Consider the following 21,436-nt stretch of genomic DNA (forward strand, 5'->3'; position numbering starts at 1 on the left):
CCCACAATTGCTCAGCTCGATTATTAGTCATTTCAGGGAGAAAAATGGGCAAAACAATGAGGTAGACAGGGGGAAAAAGTATACATTTAAATGCCGCTACAGGTTTCTGCTGATAACAGTATTTTTTTGTTTTAAGGATTCATTTCTGTAATGTTGCCTTGCCTTTGCCTCCTTCTACAAGATACAGGCATCATAAATGATCTGCACCGATAGTTAATTAATGGAAATATCAGCAAAAATTCATACGGATAGTTTTTCCGGGCCGCTGTCATTACGAGAGTGCCCTCTAGATGTGAATCACTGAGGCCACATGCTTTTTTTCCCTACGTGAGACGTAATATAGAGCAACGTAGAGCGCTATATAATATTTATTATGTCCTATTTATTAATTACATAATTATATTTCATTAATATATTCATATTTGTTTCATTTAGCACATTTGTTTGTTATTGTAATACATTTCCATACTATTTTCCATGGATTTTTTATTTATTTATTAGGATCCATATTAAAAACTATCGTTTGACTAAACTGTTATCTTTTCTAATACTAGCACTGTTCAAAAGCTGGGAAAAAACCCCAGCTGTCAATCAGTGACAATTGACACGCAGACCGAGTAGTAACCAGGTCCTAAAAAGAGATTATATAACTTTCAGAAATTTCGCCCTGAAAGTTATATATATATATATATATATATATATATATATATATATATATATATATATATATATATATATATATATATGTGCGCTTAATAGTCCGAAAATTACGGTACATGTTTATACTTGCTTTCTCATAACCCACCAGTAGAGGGCAGACTTGAAACACACAAAATCTCAAACTTATGTTACATGTTACGTCTGTCTTAACGGTGCATAATTGTTGCAAAAAGCATCACTTACCTTTTTCACCGTCGTACGTCCACAGTTTAACCGTGGAGTCTGATGAAGCAGAGACGAGCAGCGAGTCGGAGGAAGACAGCGGTACAGCATCCACTGAACAAACAGGTCCTGAGTGGCCTAAACACACTGCAGAGGCAGCAAACTGGAGCACAGTGATTTAAAAATTACAAAAAATGAAAGCTGGGATATCACAAACTTTTATATAATCACACAGAAAATACAGACCTGACCATGTTGCTCCTCCCATACAATAATATTACTGTCGGATCCTCCAGATATCAGCAGTGTTTCTGGACCTGTTATATCACAATTAGTAAAAAACCATTTACTTTCTCTCACACACACACACACACACACACACACACACACACACACACACAATGCACTGAAATGGTTTATCAATTATATTGTCTGTGCACCAACCATTGGCTACTTTCTAGTTTTACTGAGTATCAAAGATTTAAGAAACTTTCCCTCTCTGCTCAACTACATTTATTATTCAATAGATAGACTTGTACTCCACTATATTTTAATTCACAATGAGCATCACCAATGACATTTTAAAGATGTCATTACACATCTGCTGCCTGTGAGTGACTTTCTTTGCACTGCTGACCTCATTTTCATTCCAAAAAAAACTTAATTCATCAGCTTGTCTTGATCCTATAATGCATCCTGGTGCAATCTCTTCCACAGGTAGGTGGCGACAAAATCATTTTTAGTAGCTACTAGTGATGGAAAATTCTGACTTGATTCTTTAAATGTCGTTTATCAAAATGAATCTTTTTTGTTTGGTTTTTTGAGGCATTGTAACATTTTCAATGAGCAGATCCTTAACACATCAACATACACGAACCCGATAATGTCTGGATGAATTTACTGAGGTACCATAGGGGCTGCGGGGAAGCGTCGGAAAATTTGCAGATTTCCGGAATTCCTACTCCTTAACATTTCATTTTACAATATTACCCGTATAGATGTGTACATTTTTAACATTTTTCCAGCTTCAAAACTCAACAAGTCTCACTATTATTCGGGAAATAAGCATGTTGATTTTTTTTAACAGAACTGCGTAATAATGAAATGAACAATTTATGCAGAATGTACAAAGGTGAAAGGAAAAAAAAAGTCATACGGAGCTCAGTAACGGCACCTGAGGTGTCATTTTAACCATAAATAAAGCTCCTAAGTGGCTAAAATGCCCGATTTCCATGATCTGTTTCTAAACGTCGCAATGGAATAGATTTTGAAAGCATTACGCAATACATAGCGAGTTCAATGCAGGAGCGGAGAAATTAAAATTCCATTCTGACCTAATGAAACATTAAAATCTTTTGGATGCTACATTTCAAAATATCAAAAGGTGTTGAGTTAAAATGAGCTTTAAAGTATCTCAACCAAGATGATGAGAAACAGTATTTTCCTACCATAAGGTTTTAATGAAGTCTTAATATGGATGTTTAGGTTTCCCTTTTATACCATTAACACCATAAGCACGTGTCACATGACCTTGTGATGATCATTTTTTGCACTGAGCTGTATTTTAGTGGACACATTGGGAGCGCTGGAAAAGCGACTCTCTGATTCCAAACAACTTCATTAAGGACAATCGGTTCGAACAAATCATATAGAAGGATGGACTGCGATAGTCCTGCTCACCACAGTCCTCTCTGTAAATCCACCTCACGGTGTTGACTCTTCCACTGTGCTTATTCAGGAGCTGCACAACTTTCATCTCCTGGAGAACAGAGTCATAAACAAAACGTTAGTTTTTCACTAATCATACCTACAAGATTTCTTTATTTATTATTTATACTTAACAATATTGCTGTTTTTTTTGCACCTCTTGACTGCTGCTACTGCTGTTTTTGCACTGCATTGTGTTTGTTTACATTTACGCTCAGTTATAATGCTTATAGTTCTCTTTGCATAGTAGTGTATATTTAGAGTATACAGTAGGTTTACTGGTCGGTGCTGTCTTGTGTTATGTGTATTGTCCCACACTGTCTTGTGTTGTCTGTCTGTACTGTTTGTCTGTCTGTCTGTCTGTACCGTCTGTCTGTACTGTTTTTCGTCTGCACTGTTTGCACTAGGTTGCCCTTTGATGCACTTTATCTAGCTTTATGTTATGTAGCTTTATGTTGTGTGTTGTAGCTCTATGTTGTTTAGTGTAGCACCAGGGTTTTGGACAAACGTTGTCTCGTTTTTACTGTGCACCACTGTGTATAATAGAAATGACAATAAAAGACTTGACTTGACTAGACCAGAATAGACTAGACTACTTGACTAGACTAGATTAGACTACTTGACTAGACTACTTGACTTGACAAGACTACACTCCACTAGACTAGACTACTTGACTTGACTAGACTAGATTAGACTACTTGACAAGACTACACTACACTAGACTACGTGACTACACTAGACTAGACTTCTTGACTTGACAAGACTACACTATACTGGACTACACTATACTAGACTACTTGACTTGACAAGACTACACTCCACTAGACTACTTGACTTGACTAGACTAGATTAGACTACTTGACTTCTTGACAAGACTGCACTACACTAGACTATGTGACTACACTACACTAGACTACTTGACTTGACTAGACTACACTATACTAGACTAGACTTCTTGACTTGACAAGACTACACTAGACTAGACTTCTTGACTTGACAAGACTACACTACACTAGACTACGTGACTTGACTAGACTTCTTGACTTGACAAGACTACACTACACTAGACTACGTGACTTGACTAGACTTCTTGACTTGACAAGACTACACTACACTAGACTAGACTACTTGACTAGACTAGACTACACTACACTAGACTACTTGACTTGACTAGACTAGACTTCTTGACTTGACAAGACTACACTACACTAGACTAGACTACTAGACTTGACAAGACTACACTACACTAGACTACGTGACTTGACTAGACTAGCTTTCTTGACTTGACAAGACTACACTAGACTAGACTACTTGACTTGACTAGACTAGACTAGACTAGCTGTCTGTCCACACCACAGGAATGAATTAGTGATGTTCTGAAAATAAACTACCGGACCTGTTCGTTAGCTAATCTGTTATTACTATTAATATTAATTATTCCTGTCATATGTTTGGACAGATATGTATGTTTTTATGCAACAAACTGGGTGATGTAACGGTAGTAAGATTTTACTTTGACCAAATTAATATTAATATTATATATAAATAAATTTACAGACTTTTTTCATTACAAAATCCTCCCTTGGAATGAAAAACGCTCAAGAATAAAGGAAAAGCAGCCAACAAGCACTTGGTACCTCTGGGATCTCCAGCAAAAAAAACATTTTAAATCACTAAACATTTGTTTCACTGATGCGCCAAGTCTCAAATCAAGCACCAAAATCCGCCATGATCAGTCACAAGGGAATTATAAAAGTCAGGTAGTGATGTAGGTGAGAAGACCTGGGGTGAGTTCACATTCATCCCAAAGGTGTTCAGTAGGGATGAGATCAGAGCTCTACAGCAGACCACTCAAGATCTTCCTCTTTAAAGCATGTAAACCAGATCTCCAAGGAGCTCGCTTTGTGCACAGGGGCATTACCATGCTGGAACAGGTTTGGGTTTCCAAGTTCAAGTGAAAGCAAAATTGTATTATAGCGCATCTAAAGACGTCCTGTACAATTGAGTGCCTCCAGTTTTGTGGTAACAGTTTTGTAAAGAATCACATAACGTCAGGTGACCCAATACTTTTGGAAATATTGTGTGTATATTAAATATACACACACATTTTATGTGTGTGTGTGTGTGTGTGTGTGTGTGTGAATATTAAGATCACATTGTTGTTGAAGGAAAACCTGAGTTTTGGGTGTGATTGTGATATTATTGTGCTTTATGTATAATAAACCTGTTCTGTAGCCTCCTATCAGAAGTTTACATGCAGTATTAGCTTCCATGCTAATTTTCCAGGACACCCCGCACAGAAATAAAGTCAGAAAGTAACACAAACTGAAGTCAGTTACCTGAGGATCGTACAGAGCAACTGAATTACAAGTGCCAAAGGCGATCAGATCTCTGCGGCCCCAGGAGACGACATGCGGGGTTCGGTTCGCGCAACACGCTACATGGCATGTTGTCATCAAGGAGCTCGCCATCTTGACTGTCAGCCGGGTTGCCAGATCTGCCTATAATCCACTTCACCACAGCGGCAAGCCCTGAATTCAAAACCTGTACATTTGTTGTTGTTGTTGTTGTTGTTGTTGTTGTTGTTTTTTGCTATAAGAAATATCATAGTCGTATCCGTATATATCCTTATAAAACGGCCTTGTATTTTAATAAAAAGTCAGTAATAACACCAAAGTTGCTTATAAAATTTTATTTCCCATGTTAAATTGTTGAAAACGACTCATTTTTCTTCGAATAGTAACGCAGGATCTGGCATAATTACGTTATGAATTAAAGGATTGAATTTTATTAATTAAAAGAACCAATAGCATTAGATCAGAGGAGATCAAAAACTTGATCGAATGCTGAAAATAACGATAAATTATACATTATATCAAAACTAAATTTGGCACGGTTCCTCTCATTTATGACTTAAATATTGTAATATAAGTAAATAATGTTCAAAGTTTTTATGTTCAAAAGTTCAGTGAAATTTATAGAGCAATGCGAAACAATCCAATTTACTGTCAAAATAGATTTCAAAACTTATTATTCTAATAAGACACATAACGCTGGTCCTTAGTGTTAAATTTCTATCATGCCCAAACCAAAAATGGATTCCTGGCGAGGTTTAGGAGACGACGCCCATTCGATCTACGATGCCCGTGGTGTCTTTTCTGATCAGGGAAGAGTCACACAGTATAGCGAACAGTCTTCATTTTAATGCAGACAAGGACAAAACCTGAGCTAAAACCTTTCCTGATTGGGTAGGAAGACAACAGAGATGTGTGAGCACAGACAAAGACGTTCTTTATACCTTTGGCATTCGCATTGTAAAGATCCTAAAGACACCGAACAGACAACATAGGAATGTGTTTAGAAAACTAATGTGAGGGCCAACTTAATCCTAAGACTTAAGTTTTTCCAAATTACTTTTGTTTCCTTTACATTTTTTCCCTCGTCTCATATATTTGGCATGGCGAACCAAATCAAAGGTCACCACAGGCCCTAGTTTGGACATCTATGCACTATATAGACAAAAGCTTGTGGACACCCGAGCAAAAAAATTGGTGTGCGATTTTTTTTTATTCAATAACATCCCATTCCACATTTGGTTCTCGTTTGCTGTTATAATAATCTCCACTCTCCTGTTTGGGCATTTTTAAAAATCCATCAGTCATGATCTAATGTATGAAGAGAATGAATGCTGCTGGAGGAAACGATCCTCACATGAACATTCTCAAAGGTTACAGTTTCCAAATCCAAGCAGGTTTGAAACAAATTGACAAAAAAGAAAGCTCTTCTGTGAGCAAAAAAAATGCATGTCCTGAATCTCACACATCTGCTACAGAACTGTGCTGATCGATGCAGTCAAATAACAAACTTTTAACACTGAATTTACAAATTGGCAGTATGAGAAAATGTGGACGGTAAACAAGTTTTTCCTACTGGCATTTATATCCTTTTTTTGTTACCTTTTCTTTTATCTTTTCTCATATATGGCATCGCAACCAAATAAAAGGTCACCACAGCAGAATACAATACACAATACACCAGCAGTTAAAAATACCATCAATGATGATCATGGTTCCAACAAATAAAAGTTTATTAGGAGAGTGGATGCTTCTGGAGGACCATCACAGGAACATTCACAAAGCTCACAGTTTGTGAATATTTATGAATCGAAGACAAATCCAGACCATATAACCCACGAAATGCATGACCTAAATCTCACACAGTTGCTGTAGATCTGTTTGGATTGATGAGGCCAAATAACAAGCTTTTAACCATAAAACACCATTTGAAGTTCGAGATAATGTGGACTGCAAACATGTTTTTTTTTCAAATAGCACATCCTCCAGCCTCTTTTCCTTCACTTATATTAATGGCTTAACCACAGTATGGGTCAGAACCAGCGTTTAATCCAATCTGGCAACCCAGCTATGTGTAATATATGATCCAAACCTGGTTAGAGACCAAACGACTTTGCAAGTTGATATAAAAGTCATATAAATGACTTTTCGTAAAAAATGAAAAACATTTGTAGTTTATTTGGGACTAAAACAACCTTTTTTTTTTTTTTTTTTTTTTACTGCTATTTCATAAGCACTACGTTAAACATGTTTCCGATCGGTTTGGAAAAACGGGCGGACCTGGTCTGTGTGAGTGTGTGCGTGTGCAACCTGTTTTGTGGTCCGTCATGGAAGTCGGTGTTTGGAGTCTGCGATGGAAGAAGTAGCGCATGAAAGAGCTCCGTCTGTGATCGATCGCTATTATACACGCTGGTATAAAACAGGTGAGATCACATCAGAGACTGGAGCTGCTGCGGCACTGCTTTTCTCCACTTTCACTTTGTTTGTTTGATCGACACGTGTGTTGACATGAAGATGAAGATGAGGATGAGCCGGAGTGTTAGAGTTACAGACTTTATAGTACTCAAAAATACCAACAGATAGATAGATAGCTGAATATATTGCTCAAATAGATAGATAGATAGATAGATAGATAGATAGATAGATAGATAGATAGATAGATAGATAGATAGATAGATAGATAGAAAGAATAGTTTGAGCCTGAGTTTTGGTAGCTGGTGGGACTGGGGTGGGTTAAAATAGATAGGATGGACAGATGAATAGATAGAAAATATGGTCTACCAGTTTGAACCTTTGTTTTGGTAGCTGTTCTGATTGGGCTGTTATGGATTGATGAATTGATTGATTGATAGATAACTACTTCAATACAGCTGTGAACATGTCCCCAGTCTACATCTCCTCCTCATGACCTGTCCTGCAGCTCCAAGTACTCTAAAACCCATCTAATGTGAAACAACATCAGTCTGGAAAAATCCAGCCTATTCAGAGCAGCTACCAAAACACAAGCTGAAACTGGTAGACGGTATTTTCCAGATGTTAAGTTCTGGTAGAACCAGAAGCAGTTTCTAAATTGGTGCAACTATCGCAACGTCGTAGACACGCTCTTTTGTATCGTTTTCTATAAGAGAATAAACTCACCAGTGCAGTCAGACAAACATTTCATGATCAGTCCGTTAAGGTCATAATGGTGCTGGAGAATAATCGCAGGAGTCTGTCAGCGCAAGCTGAAGCGGATCCAGAACATCTGTTTAAACACTGAGAACATTGTGGAAATATCACCTTCTGGATTCTCTTTCAGACATGAAAGGAAGATTGGGTGAAGACCACTGCGTCCTACAGCACTCAAACAGGTGGGTGTGTAGTTTTTGGTTGTTTGTGTGAAAGCTCAAGTGGGTAAGTCATTGGATCCAAAGGTCATGAGTTCAAAACCCACACCAAGCTGCTACTGCTGGGCCCTTGAGCAAGACCCTTAACCCCATAGCTGCTCAGTTTAGCGAGATAAATTTAGGTCTCTTTGGATAAGTTAATCTGATAAATGTATCAGTAGTGGTAGTAGTATGACTAGTAGTATTTGGAGTAGCAGCTCAGTGGATTAGATGTTGAGACTTCTGATCAGAAGGTCAGGGGTTTAAATCCCAGCACCACATAGCTGCCACTGTCAGGCCCTTAAGGAAGGCCCTAAACCCTCAATTGCTCAGCTGTCTAACTGGAATAACTATAAGCTATTGAACTGCAACTGTTTTTTTTTATTAATTAATTTATTTTGTAGGATTTGCATCGTCACTCTTGCGGAGTCTCACCCCGTCCTCCAGCAGGGCCGCAAAATCAAGAGCATCGATTACCGTATCAGTGAAGGATGCAGCCGCCTGAACAACAAAGTTTCGGGCAAATCGAAGCGAGTGAGTTCCTTTTCATATAATACTGTAGGAATAGACAAAGTACAAACTTTACGCATTGCTTAATAGATATAAGATTTAATATATCCAGCTTTGGAAAGTAACGACGTAAATGTGATTCTTTACTGTACTTAAGTAGGTTTTTCCCGCATCTGTACTTTACTGAAGTATTTCTATTTTGGAGGGACTTTAACTTCTCATTCCTTTAAGTGGATAAAAAAAAAATGGATCGGTCCAGCAGGCAGCAAGCCACCAATCAGGGTAGAGCGCACGCTCTGTTTTGAACTCGTGATTGGATCACCAACATACAGTTCAGGGTCAGTTTAACAGAAAGCGCAACATTTTTAGAGGAATAAATGATGGCAGGAACTCCAGACTCGAACTCGCCACGACACCAGTGTCCTTATTTGAAAATGGCTACAATAAGCCATTAATATAGCAATAATAAATCATAGTACTTTGGATACTTAAGTACATTCAAAGGCAACTACTTTTGTACTTTTACTGAGGTAAAAGTTTGAAGGGACACTTTTACTGGAGTCATATTTTACAGAGTGCCTCTACTGTATGACTTGTGTACCTCTTCCACCATCTATTGCTTTATCTATTGCTTACAGGGTGGGCAGTTCCTCACAGAGTTCGCGCCGCTGTGCAGAATAACATGCAGCGATGATGTCGAGTACACCGTCTTCAGGTGAGTTACAGATCTCACCCCAGAGGCTTTATTCCACACTGATCAATACAAAGATGTGTGGGCTTCGAACTAGGGGGTGTATGAAAATATCGTAAGTATCGCGATATTTTGTTTAACGATAATCTACAAATTCTCAAAAAAATCCCCCATAAAATAAATCATACAAGATTCGTTGTTTCGCTTTGATCAAACATCCCGACCGCTAGAACAGTCGTCTTCCCTCCGAACTCAAACGGTGACAGGAAGTACTAGCATAAGGGCGCGCCACTAATGTAAGCGTTAATATCCAACTGTTTTTTCGGGGGCGCTGCTCTAAAAACAATTAGGGGTAAACCTTCCTCTAAAAGTAGAAGTAGCAGCGGCGTTGACCGTTACATCCTATTCCTAAAATTAGAAATATCCCAATACATTACCTTGCTTTCAGTATCGCAACACATAGTATCGTGACCCCTGTATCGCGATGCGTATTGTATCGCCAGACTCATGATGATACACAGCCTAAAGGAGTCAATTGGGACAAGATCACATGAGCCGGTGATCAGATATGAAATCGGGACCATACAGTAGTACAGACAGTGAAGGACTACTCTTGAAATTACAGCAGTATCAGTGGAGGTCAGAGTTTATTTATTTATTTTTTCTTGAATTAATCAGCTATGGGCCGTTCCTTATTTGTTCTCCCCTTTTATAGCTGTATCAGGGGACGCCTCTTAGAAGTGAATGAAGACATCCTGAAGCGTCCTGACCTGCTCCTGGAGAAGGTAAGCTTCGAACTGATCTTGTGGCAGAGCTTTAATGCAGGATCCAGGGCACAATTATGTGGACAATTCAAACCAATCCAGGTTCTACATGTTCTGGGCTAATTTTTATTTGTAAAGCCTCGATAGGAATGGCAGCAATGCGATAAAATATGTCCTACGTATTTCCATGAGGGATGCTGGCATGTACAAAGGAATCTAGACGAAAGATGTTTCTCAGGTAGTGCAGTTTTTCCTTACAAAGTCTAATATTTGCTACAGTAGCCTTTGTTTGCAATTACAGAGGTCAAACGTTTCCTGTAGTTTTTCACCAGGTTTGCACACACTGCAGGAGGGATTTTGGCCCACTCCTCCACACAGATCTTCTCTAGATCAGTCAGGTTTCTGGCATGTCGCTGAGAAACACAGAGTTTGAGCTCCCTCCAAAGATTCTCTATTGGGTTTAGGTCTGGAGAACCTTGATATGCTTCTTACAGAGCCACTCCTTGGTTATCCTGACTGTGTGCTTCGGGTCATTGTCATGTTGGAAGACCCAGCCTCGACCCATCTTCAATGCTCTAACTGAGGGAAGGAGGTTGTTTCCCAAAATCTCGCAATACATGGCTCCGGTCATCCTCTCCTTAATACAGTGCAGTCGCCCTGTCCCATGTGCAGAAAAACACCCCCAAAGCATGATGCTACCACCCCCATGCTTCACAGTAGGGCTGGTGTTCTTGGGATGGTACTCATCATTCCTCTTCCTCCAAACACGTTTAGTGGCATTATGACCCAAAGTTCTATATGACCACATGACTTTCTCCCATGAATCCTCTGGATCATCCAAATGGTCATTGGCAAACTTAAGACGTGCCTGGACATGTGCTGGTTTAAGCAGGGGAACCTTCCGTGCCCATTTTAAAGGCAGACTAACAGGTCTTTGAGGGTCAGAATTCTAGCTGATAGACAGGTGTTCAAATACTTATTTGCAGCTGTATCATACAAATAAATAGTTAAAAAATCATATATTGTGCTTTCTGGATTTTTTTTTTTAGATTATGTCTCTCACAGTGGACATGCACCTACGATGACAATTTCAGACCCCTCCATGATTTCTAAATGGGAGAACTTGCAAAATAGCAGGGTGTTCAAATACTTATTTTCCTCACTGTATATATATACTCGAGTAACATGAGGTTGGAACACTGAATCTGTGTTCTGTCCCCTTTGAGCAGTTTTTTAATTTATTTATTTTTATTCATTTATTTTTATTATGAAGTCATAAACGAGAGGAACCATGATCGCTTTGATTTGTAATAAAATGGTTGCTATAATATGAGATTATTTTTCGGACTCAATCAAGTTTTTGCTACTTTAATAGGGGAAAAAATGTTTGGGCACCACCGGTTTAGCTGGATACGTATTTGCTTTTATTACCATCTTTATCTGGTTTCTCTTCGATGTAAGAGATTAAGGAAGTAAATGTTATTCATTACTGTACTTAAGTCGCTTTTCTGTGTATCTGTACTTTATTGAAGTGTTTCCATTTGGGGAGACTTTTACTTTACTACATTTCAAAGTAAAATATTTTACAGTTTACTTAACTACATTTTGTGAAATCCGTCGTTCCTTTTTATTTATGAGGATAAATTCGTAACTGGTCAAACCACCAATCAGGGTCGAGCACGCTCTGTTTTGAACTTGTTTTGATTGGCGCTCGGTGTATCTACTGATCACCAACATACAGTTCAACAACAGGCAGAACATTTAGAGAGGAATAAATGATGAAGAACCTCCAGACTCGAACTCGCCACAATACACGTGTCCTTATTTGCACAATTAATTTTTTTAAGTAGGTTTTGGTCTCCTGATAATTTGAGTAGAAATCAATCAGTGTTGGACTCAATAATATCATTCTATTAATAGATCAGTGTGCTGAGAGTCACAGAGTCTTTTCACATAAACTGTTAAGTAATGAATCTTGTAACAAAAATGTTAATAGGAACATTAGAGTTATAATAAATCATAGTTGTTTGGATACTTAAGTACATTTAAAGGTAAATTCTTTTGTACTTTTACTTAAGTGAAAGTTGAAATGGACACTTTTACTGGAGTCATATTTTACAGCAGCGGTCCCCAACCTTTTTTGCGCCACGGACCGGTTTAATGTCAGACAATATTTTCACGGCCCGGCCTTTAAGGTGTGGTGGATAAACAACAAAATAAAATGATACGACCGGCATAAAAACTGGTATTTTCTAAATCTAATAATAAACGTGAATCCACTGTGTTGTTTTTTTGTTCATTGTGCTCGCTTGGGGGTTTGAATTTAGCGGTAATGTATTGTGTTAGCGGCCGGAGCCCCTTTAAGAAGGTAGTGGATGACATGCATGAAGAGTGAGTCGTAGACAGATGTGGTGGAGCGCATTCAGTTATTTTCCAAAATAAAACATCGTTCAGAATCAGATGATAAATAAAGCGGAAATAATGTAAGTTATGTATTCTTTCTGTGTCCGGCCCGGTACCAATTGACCCACGGACCAGTGCCGGTCCGCAGCCCGGGGGTTGGGGACCACTATTTTACAGTGTCTCTACTTTATCTCAACTACATGATTTGTGTACTGGTGGCCAGTCTGGTGATGCTCTCATTTTAACCACCGATTTCCAATTGAAGTCTCTTAAAGGGCAATCATTTTGTAGTTGTCTTTTTTTATATATATATATATATATATAATGTATAATGCAGAAAACATGTCTGCCCTAAATATAAATATCAGATGGCATGCATTCAGTACACATTCCTAGGCTTTGTGTTTATTCTGTGTTGTATGACAGCGTTTTGTCGTCTTCTCTCCAGCCCTCTACTGACGGCTACATAGCGGTCATCTTACCCAAACTGGAGGAGAGCAAAACTATCACCAAAGACCTTCTGACCAGAGAGCAGTACGAGGACGTCGTCTCTAAACGACTGCAGGAGTCTCTCTGAAATCAACATGACTTCAGGAAGTAAAAAAAAAAAAAAAAGAAAAAAAAGAGAAAATTGTTTCAGATGTGACATAACCGACTATAGAGTCGAAACTAAAGGACATTCTCAGTGCATCCAGTTCATATTTATTACTTTTTCTTATTTCTATAATTTAGTTTTACTGGATTTGATGATATGGGACAAATCATTAAGTGAAATTGATTTAAAATTCTGAAACAGGTCCCGGGATGTGACATTTTCGACCAATATTGGGCCGGTTTTGCTTATTATTATATGATGTGTATATTACTATATCTTGGAGACACATACACAATATTGTAAATACACAAATAAACGACACTGCTCAAAATGTAAGAAAATAACGTATATATATTTTTTTAGACTTTCTTTGTTCAACAATCATTCAACTGTCAAAATGGTCCAAAAGTAGTTTCACTCCAGGTCTCAGGCTTTACTTAAGCTAACAGTTTGACAAAAACACAATTCCAAGTGTAGATAAGTTTTTTTTTTTTTTGGACATTTCGCTCAGCTTCCAGCTCAGGCACCAAAACAAGTGTATCGATGTATCAATATTTATTTATGTATTTATTTTTGGAAAGTCTTCATCCGGACCGTTTGTACCAGAGTTCGGTGCAATTCACGTTTCAAGTAACGTTACGAATCACAGTGACCTATAGGACGCATAGGAGCAGGCGGTTACTGCCACTACAACAAAGTACACCAACAAAACTTGCTTCGTAATACCGTGACGGTCACTTTGATACTTTCGTGACATTCTTCAGCACAGATCTTTTTTTTCAGGATCGCAGTCATTTCAACAGTCATTCAGCATTTCTGGAAAAACAAAACCTTTGTGACGTGACGTTACACGGCCTGAGAGGAGATGGAGCCGGACGTATTTGGCGTCATCTAATAAATGAGGCAGATGCATTAAACACAGAGCGTCAGTATTTCTACACTAACGGTCCCCGAGCTGGATTTCGTGTATATATATATATATATATATATATATATATATATATATATATATATATATATATATATATATATATATATATATATATATATATATATATATATATATATATATATATATATATATATATATTATATATACAGTACAGACCAAAAGTTTGGACACACCTTCTCATTCGAAGAGTTTTCTTTATTTTCATGACTATGAAAATTGTAGAGTCACACTGAAGGCATCAAGGGCTATTTGACCAAGAAGGAGAGTGATGGGGTGCTGTGCCAGATGACCTGGCCTCCACAGTCACCGGACCTGAACCCAATCGAGATGGTTTAGGGGTGAGCTGGACCGCAGAGTGAAGGCAAAAGGGCCAACAAGTGCCAAGCAACTCTCGGAGAACTCCTTCAAGACTGTTGGAAGACCATTTCAGGTGACTACCTCTTGAAGCTCATCAAGAGAATGCCAAGAGTGTGCAAAGCAGTAATCAAAGCAAAAGGTGGCTACTTTGAAGAACCTACAATATGACATTTTTCAGTTGTTTCACACTTTTTTGTTATGTATATAATTCCATATATAATTCCACATGTGTTAATTCATAGTTTTGATGCCTTCAGTGTGAATCTACAATTTTCATAGTCATGTAAATAATAAAGAAAACTCTTTGAATGAGAAGGTGTGTCCAAACTTTTGGTCTGTACTGTGTATATATATATATATATATATATTACACTGTGCTGTTAACACTAGAGGTCGACCGATTCATCTCTTTTGCCGATTAATCACCACCGATACTAGGCAAAAATCCATACTGATAGTTTTTCCGGGTTGCATCCATTGCTGAAGCTGCTGAGAAAGTAACAAGAGTGGCCTCTAGAGGTGAATCACTGACACCACATGTCGTTTGATTTTACTCACGAGACAGCGCACTTCAAGGGGTGCGCCAGATCACATTTATTTCATTTAGCACATTTTCATAAATTAGTACTTTATTTTTATTATAAAGTTAAGTACTTTTTTTTTCTAGTATTCATTTAAAAAACTGTCAGTTGATTAACTGGTTATCAGCAAATATGATCCAACCTAGCAATCGGTACAAGCCACTAGCGGTCGACCTCTAGTACACACGATATAAAATATAAACACCTTCTTAGCGGTAGCTTTTCCAGCAGCCCAGTGTGGAATTGACCCGAAAAACATGCACTGGGTTTTATGAAAAGAGAGAAAATTGTGCATTTTTGATCAATGTTTTTTTGTTTGCCGCCGAGTGCAAAAGTCTCGAGAGAACTGTTTTTATTTCATTAGTGCTTAAAACGCCAATGCGTTTATACCAATATACTCAGTTTATACCAATATTTAAAAATTATATCATATAAAAAGCTAAAGTATGTTAATATCACTTTTTTTTAGTTTTTAATTGTAGACATTTCGGCTTCTGAAATCAAACGACCCGATACGCTATAAAGACAAAAGTTTGTGAACACCTGACTTTAATATATATATATTTTTTTAAACATCCCATTCCATCTTTAGTCCCTATTTCCTGTTATAATAACTTTCACTCTTCTGGAGAGATGTTCTACAAGATTTTTTGGGATAGTTGTATGAGATGAATTCAGCTACAAAGGTGGTAGTAAAGTTAGGTACTGATGTAGGTAAGTTGAGGGTTTATCCCAAAGGTGTTCGGTAGTTTTGGAGGTTTATAGCAGGAGATCCTCCACTCTAAAACATGTAAAGCATAACCTCTTGGAGTTTGCTTTGTGCACAGGGCGTTGTCATGCTGGAACAGGTTTGGGTCTCCTAGTTGAAGACGTCCTATACGATTGTGTGTACAACTTTGTGGGAATATGTGGCTGAAAAGTCAGGTGTCCCAATACTTTTGATCTTATAGATTCGTTTCAATTAGTTTTTTTTTTCCCTTTCTTTTTTTTTTTTCTAAAAATTTAAGCTAAAAAGAGAAAGTGGGTGTGCAGCAACAACAACAAAGAACATTTTAATCATAAAAACCCAATCTCAAAAATCTCCCTTTACCAATAATTACGGTTTTTAATTATTAAAAAAAAAAAAAAACAATTCTAAAATCTGATTGGCTGAGCTACATTTGAAAGTCTTTTGAGCTCGAAAATTTGTTTTTTGTGTTCATTTGCTTAGATGTAAACCGATAAGGTTTTAAGAACACATCTATCCAGGATTATATCCCTAGAAAACATAACCTACTGTGGCTTTCTGCTATATTTTATTACATAATATTGGTTCTAATTGTTAATAAAAAAAAAAAAACCGAAAAATGATCTATTCTGAAATAAAAGCAGTTCTTGGTTAAAAGACTTTTGGACTTCAATAAATTGCGAGTAGTGCAGCTGGAATGCCAGGAACCACTGCACAACATTAAACATATGTAGCCAAGGTGTGTGTGTTCAGAATGATATTTAAGGGTTCATTAGCTCTGGACATTAAGGACTCAGAGCTACTTGCTCTCTAAGAAGGTGAGACCGGTCATGTGCTGCTCCAGGGATTTGACCCTGAAGCCGTTTGAGTTTTTTCCATTGAGTGCGTCGTCTTTGACCGGCGTGTGCTGCTTCTCTCTCCAGGCCTGAGGCGAATCCACACTGCTGCACTCTGATTTACACTGACAGGAAGTGGTGGAGGGGAAAGGATAATCAAAATGTGATCTGTTGTTGGACACATCATCATCATCATCATCATCATCATCATCACATTTTCAGTGTATAACAGCAGAAAAAGGGACCAAATGTAGATGTTCAAAAAGCAGGTTTATTTTTTATTTTTTTTTACTGTTTCTTGCATTCTTATTATTTGCTTTAGGAAAATATATATTTTAATGAACGTGTAAAGAGAATGCTCTTGTGATCATACCTTTCGGATTAGTTTATCACACAGCGGTAAGAGAGACGCCACCACTGTCATCACTCCTTTGGTGTTGTGTAAAATCGAGTCCACCTGCATGCAAACACACACACACACACACACACACACACACACACGGAAACTGGTTGTTAGATGACCAAGCTTTCCAAAAAAACACATTTAACACCATAGCTGTTTGTCGTACATGCTTCAGAAACGCAATCTATCTACCCTGAGACAACAATCTTCAGTTCCTATGACAGGTGATCGGCGAGGCCGATCGTGATTGTTTCCTCTAAAGTAGCTACTACTGTATACAATGTTCTGCAGGAGAGACACGGAAAAGTCCGACTCTCGATTCTTTTTCTGAGAACAAATGCCAGAATTATTAGCATTAGCATAAAAGGCTACATACAACAAAAGTTCGAAGTAGCGTTCTGTTTTAGTCAAGGGTTGAGCCGGCGTGTTGGTCATTTATCCGTTTGTAGCGATTTGCTGTCAGTCTACTAAAAAGTTTGAAAAGCTTATACAAAACATCCACGTTCTTACAAATAACGTGACTGCGAATCCTAAATGATGAAAAAGGTCTTTGATATTTACCTGAATGAAGAGGTAAATATCAAAATGCAAAACAGTATATGGTTTCTGTTATCAGCAATGAGTAATGGTGATGTTCTATATAAAAACATCTACAATGAAGTGAACTTATTAGTCTTCTATTTTAATTAAATATTTGTAACTGAATAATTTTTTGTCGTTTGGTCCTCTGCCCCTCAAAATGTCTGTGCATGGCTCTGATTTAGTGTTTTTTTTTTATTTTTTTTATTTTTTTTATTTAAATTAAATATTTATTTATTTTAAAGGACAATTCAGCCTTGTAGAAGATCTTGACTGAGCATGAAAAGCATTTCATATACACATGCCTTCTGTTTAATTCAGACCGCAGGTTTTTAATATGATACCATTCCAGAGAATGAGATGATCATTGCAAATGCAGCATATGAATCCCGAATATATTTCTATATTTATCGGAATGTTTCGGCTCATTATGTTATAAAAGAACCAATTTTTAACGTCCTGGCAGATGCATAAAAGACATGGACTGAAATATCACAACATCTCCGAAGCTTCAAATAGTTATCCTTTAGTTTTATAAGAACATAATTTTAATTCTTCCAATGGCTATAAAGAACAGGAGGTTTTCTTCTTGATATGAAAAGCATGTTACCTTCTGGAACGTGGCACTCTTTCCCTGGACTTGAGCCTTGGCACAAATTTGGAGCTGCTGACAAAAAGCTGTCAGTTTCTCCGTCTCGGATGTCAGAAGCATTTTCTCTTCATCCACCAGCTATGAGAAGAAACAAGACCATTTCAATTTGATAGTTAATGCTAAGTAAATCTGCGATCTAAATGTGTGTCAGCAATATATACATATTTAAATATCAGTTTTCTCCTCCGTCAGTCGTTGTGGAATGAAATAAAATAGTTATTAAATCCACACCGGTATATTAGAGCCCGCGCAGTTTGCTACAGATGCGGGTGGTGAGTTCTGACTAGTGCGCTCTTTGACCTTCCAATCAAAGGACATGAAAATGCAGACAATATTGTACTCCCGCTGGATGGCCCTGGAGTTACCAACACAATATCTGCATTATTCAACATGTATTTTAATCTACTGGCACCTACAGTACTGGTGCACTCACTGCAGATTTTGACCCTGGGAACATGTGATGTTACAGCTGAAATTTGAATTGGATAGAAACAAACAAACAGTAAATATAGGAAGCAGCGCAGGCGAGAGAAACGCTACGAAATTAAGACAATAGACTATTGGGAATAATATATTACATAAAAAAACAAATGCCGAATTGAGGCAGTAATTAAAGCAAAAGGAGCCCCGACCAAGTATTGAGTACATATACAGTAAATGAACTTACTTTCCAGAAGTCCCACAATCTACTTAAAATGTTTTTTTGATTGGTCTTATGAAGTATTCAAATTTTTTGGGAATAGTGAATTGGTGGGTTTTTGTTAAATGTGAGGCAAAATAATAAAAATTAAAAGAACCAAAGACTTGAACTACTACGAGTTTCACAATTTGAGTTGAATTACTGAAATTAATCAACTTTACCACAACATTCTAATTTATTGAGATGCACCTATATATATATATATATATATATATAAATCATTTGTAGTTGGTGCACTATATTTTTATTACTTAGAAAGTGACCAATCATTTGTGACCAATATGTAATATGTACCTTCACCTTGTAGTAATTGAAAAGTTTAAAATAAAGTGCACTGGAGAGCAGGCCTGCTGAAGATTATTAATGAGCAGAGGCTGTGCTGAGGCACCAGGCAGGGTGATTATGAGTAGCCCATGCTTGTCCCGGGCACGCAGGGTTAGTTAACGCTGATAGCCGCATCGCATCTCTGTCTCGGAGATAGATGGCAGTCATTACAGACCTTCGGGGCGGGGTCCTGAATGAAAGTTTTGAGGGTAATGGGGTTGAGTGGAGCAGTGCATGAGAGAGTGTATTTTACCTGTGCGGAGAAGGAGTGCAGGAAGGAGCACAGCTGCAGACCCAACTCTGACAGAACCTGAAAATACACAGGGAGCTGGGAATCAAACACATGCTGTCATACTGTCCGTCTTTGGGTATTAAAATTAATACCCACAATAAGAACAAAAACGGGTTCTTAATGGATCTGACTGTTCTGAAGGCAATGAGCAAATTTCCGTACACATTTTCAGTGAAGTATGGAAGTCCTGAGAAAAAATCATGAGCACGACTACATATTCTCGCCAAAAAACAAAAAGGTTTTCTCGCTATCATGAATTCATTTTCTCGTGATTTTGAACGTAAAACCCCCGTTTTCTCCCGACCGAATTTTAGCGGCGAGAAGAATCTCGCGTCTGGTGGAGCACTACACAAAAATTAAGTGCTGATTCTTATTCTTATGTCGAGATCACGAGAAAATTGTGTTGTGATCTCGAGAAAACAAGAAAGAAAAAAAATAAATATTATAATGCATGGCCTCTTAGGGCTTCTGTAGTGAATAATTATTTATTAAACATTTATTCAAGTCGTTTTTAGGGTCAAAAAGCTCCAAAACAATCAAAGGTGAAGCTGTACAATTTATGTATAGCAGATTAAAATTGACCATGGTTCATCTCATTTTACGATTTTACAATATTGAAATTGAAATAAATAAAAAGTAAACATGACTGTGATTTTGTTTTTTTTTATAGTTTTTCCCTCAGATGCTTTGAAGTGAATTTCTAAAAACTACTTGTGCACATCATGCAGTTACTTGTGCACATCATAAAAGCATTCCTTGAACAAACTATGAATGCCTCGACACATTAAATGTTTCCTACATTTTCAGTTGTGTATGTCGTGTTGATCAAAATATATTGTACTGGTTTTCACCTGAAGAGTTTTAACCCCCAAATCATTGGGGGTTAAATGTCACTTGAATGTCACTAATGAAGGTAAGTGTAAGGAATCAGATCAACCAATGATCAACTAGTTCTCTAAAACAGCTCAAAGGTGAATCTCGTGAACCTTCATTCAGCGACAGACAGAGCGTAACACAGAATTACAATTTCTGAAAGAGGATGAACAGGAAACGAACGAACGCCAGTACAGTAAAAGTGTGAATCCTGTCTGATCTCTTGCAAATAACATCCCATATACAATCATTTCTACCTTTGTGCTGTTGAAATTCAGCCTTGTGCATTTTCAATCACTGTAACCCTGACAAAATGACTAAACATTTTAATGATCTTGTTTGTGAACTACAAAAAAAGGACTTGCGATGAGATGTTCGTTGTCACAAACACACTTTTGAAAGATGAACTATGGTTTTTGAGAAACGTTGGATTTTTTCAAGAAACTGTGTAATTGTTTTTAAAAAAATGCACTTCCTGGTTTGCAAATATTAGGAATGATTTGAGAAATGCCCCAAAGCAAGCTGAGAGAAACTGTAATGCAGTGATGTTTACAACGAACCTAAGCGGATCCTTGAACTCTACCAGCCCAGAGCCTGAATTGGGGAAGTTTTAAAAGCTAGCAGCAGGCAAAGAACTAACTCGGCTTCTCCGCAAGCTTAGCGGAAAGCCCTAAAGGCCGGAGGGTGAGATGGAGCATCTTACAGACAGACAATGACTGCTGCTTTTAATAACCTATCGATCTGTCTTTTACAAGGCACGTCATCCATCTTAGTGACCCGAGCTCCTGTGGTGAAAAGGAAAACGAGACAGCCAATTGAGTTTGATGACCTGCCTCAGCTTGCTGGAAAAGGTCCAGAGTGGTCTTCAACAGGCCTTCACCCCTAATTA

General features: G+C 37.7%; 3 protein-coding genes across 7 annotated transcripts in view; 1 reads left to right on the plus strand and 2 right to left on the minus strand.

Moving 5' to 3' along the window:
- Positions 1-5,108, minus strand: part of elp2 (elongator acetyltransferase complex subunit 2) — a 41,939-nt gene extending 36,831 nt beyond the window's left edge. For 3 of the 4 annotated variants that reach the window (XM_083523591.1, XM_083523590.1, XM_083523588.1), the window contains exons 1-4: positions 4,929-5,108; positions 2,563-2,641; positions 1,129-1,199; positions 904-1,045 (exon numbers count right to left, since the gene is read on the minus strand). In XM_083523591.1, coding sequence (XP_083379717.1) covers positions 904-1,045; positions 1,129-1,199; positions 2,563-2,641; positions 4,929-5,060 — 424 coding nt within the window. In that variant the 5' untranslated portion in view covers positions 5,061-5,108. The remainder of the gene's footprint in view (positions 1-903; positions 1,046-1,128; positions 1,200-2,562; positions 2,642-4,928) is intronic. The other variant, XM_083523589.1, reaches the window with a different exon arrangement.
- Positions 5,109-7,208: 2,100 nt separating this feature from the next.
- Positions 7,209-13,612, plus strand: abitram (actin binding transcription modulator). The gene is made up of 6 exons (XM_083523850.1): positions 7,209-7,366; positions 8,242-8,293; positions 8,713-8,842; positions 9,457-9,533; positions 10,225-10,294; positions 13,125-13,612. Exons 1-6 carry the CDS (start codon positions 7,297-7,299, stop codon positions 13,251-13,253), a joined length of 528 nt encoding a protein of 175 aa, XP_083379976.1. The 5' UTR covers positions 7,209-7,296; the 3' UTR covers positions 13,254-13,612.
- Positions 13,605-21,436, minus strand: part of ctnnal1 (catenin (cadherin-associated protein), alpha-like 1) — a 79,762-nt gene continuing 71,930 nt past the window's right edge. The window contains exons 16-21 of one of the 2 annotated variants that reach the window (XM_083523600.1): positions 21,381-21,429; positions 19,636-19,692; positions 18,317-18,436; positions 17,098-17,181; positions 14,922-16,849; positions 13,605-14,226 (exon numbers count right to left, since the gene is read on the minus strand). In XM_083523600.1, the coding sequence (XP_083379726.1) occupies positions 16,688-16,849; positions 17,098-17,181; positions 18,317-18,436; positions 19,636-19,692; positions 21,381-21,429 (472 nt within the window). In that variant the 3' untranslated portion in view covers positions 13,605-14,226; positions 14,922-16,687. Of the gene's footprint in view, positions 14,227-14,921; positions 16,850-17,097; positions 17,182-18,316; positions 18,437-19,635; positions 19,693-20,567; positions 20,853-20,932; positions 21,430-21,436 lie in introns of those variants that run through there. The other variant, XM_083523601.1, reaches the window with a different exon arrangement.

The sequence above is a fragment of the Silurus aristotelis genome (genome assembly GCF_946808225.1).
Source record: "Silurus aristotelis genome assembly, chromosome: 21".
In the NCBI taxonomy this organism is placed as follows: domain Eukaryota; kingdom Metazoa; phylum Chordata; class Actinopteri; order Siluriformes; family Siluridae; genus Silurus; species Silurus aristotelis.

Bases quoted from the DNA above. Each gene is read 5' to 3' on its own strand.
- abitram (XM_083523850.1), top strand. From the start codon at position 7,297: ATGGAAGAAGTAGCGCATGAAAGAGCTCCGTCTGTGATCGATCGCTAT. The intron at 8,843-9,456 runs GTGAGTTCCTTT...TATTGCTTACAG, and splicing joins TTTCGGGCAAATCGAAGCGA to GGTGGGCAGTTCCTCACAGA. The intron at 10,295-13,124 runs GTAAGCTTCGAA...TCTTCTCTCCAG, and splicing joins CTGACCTGCTCCTGGAGAAG to CCCTCTACTGACGGCTACAT.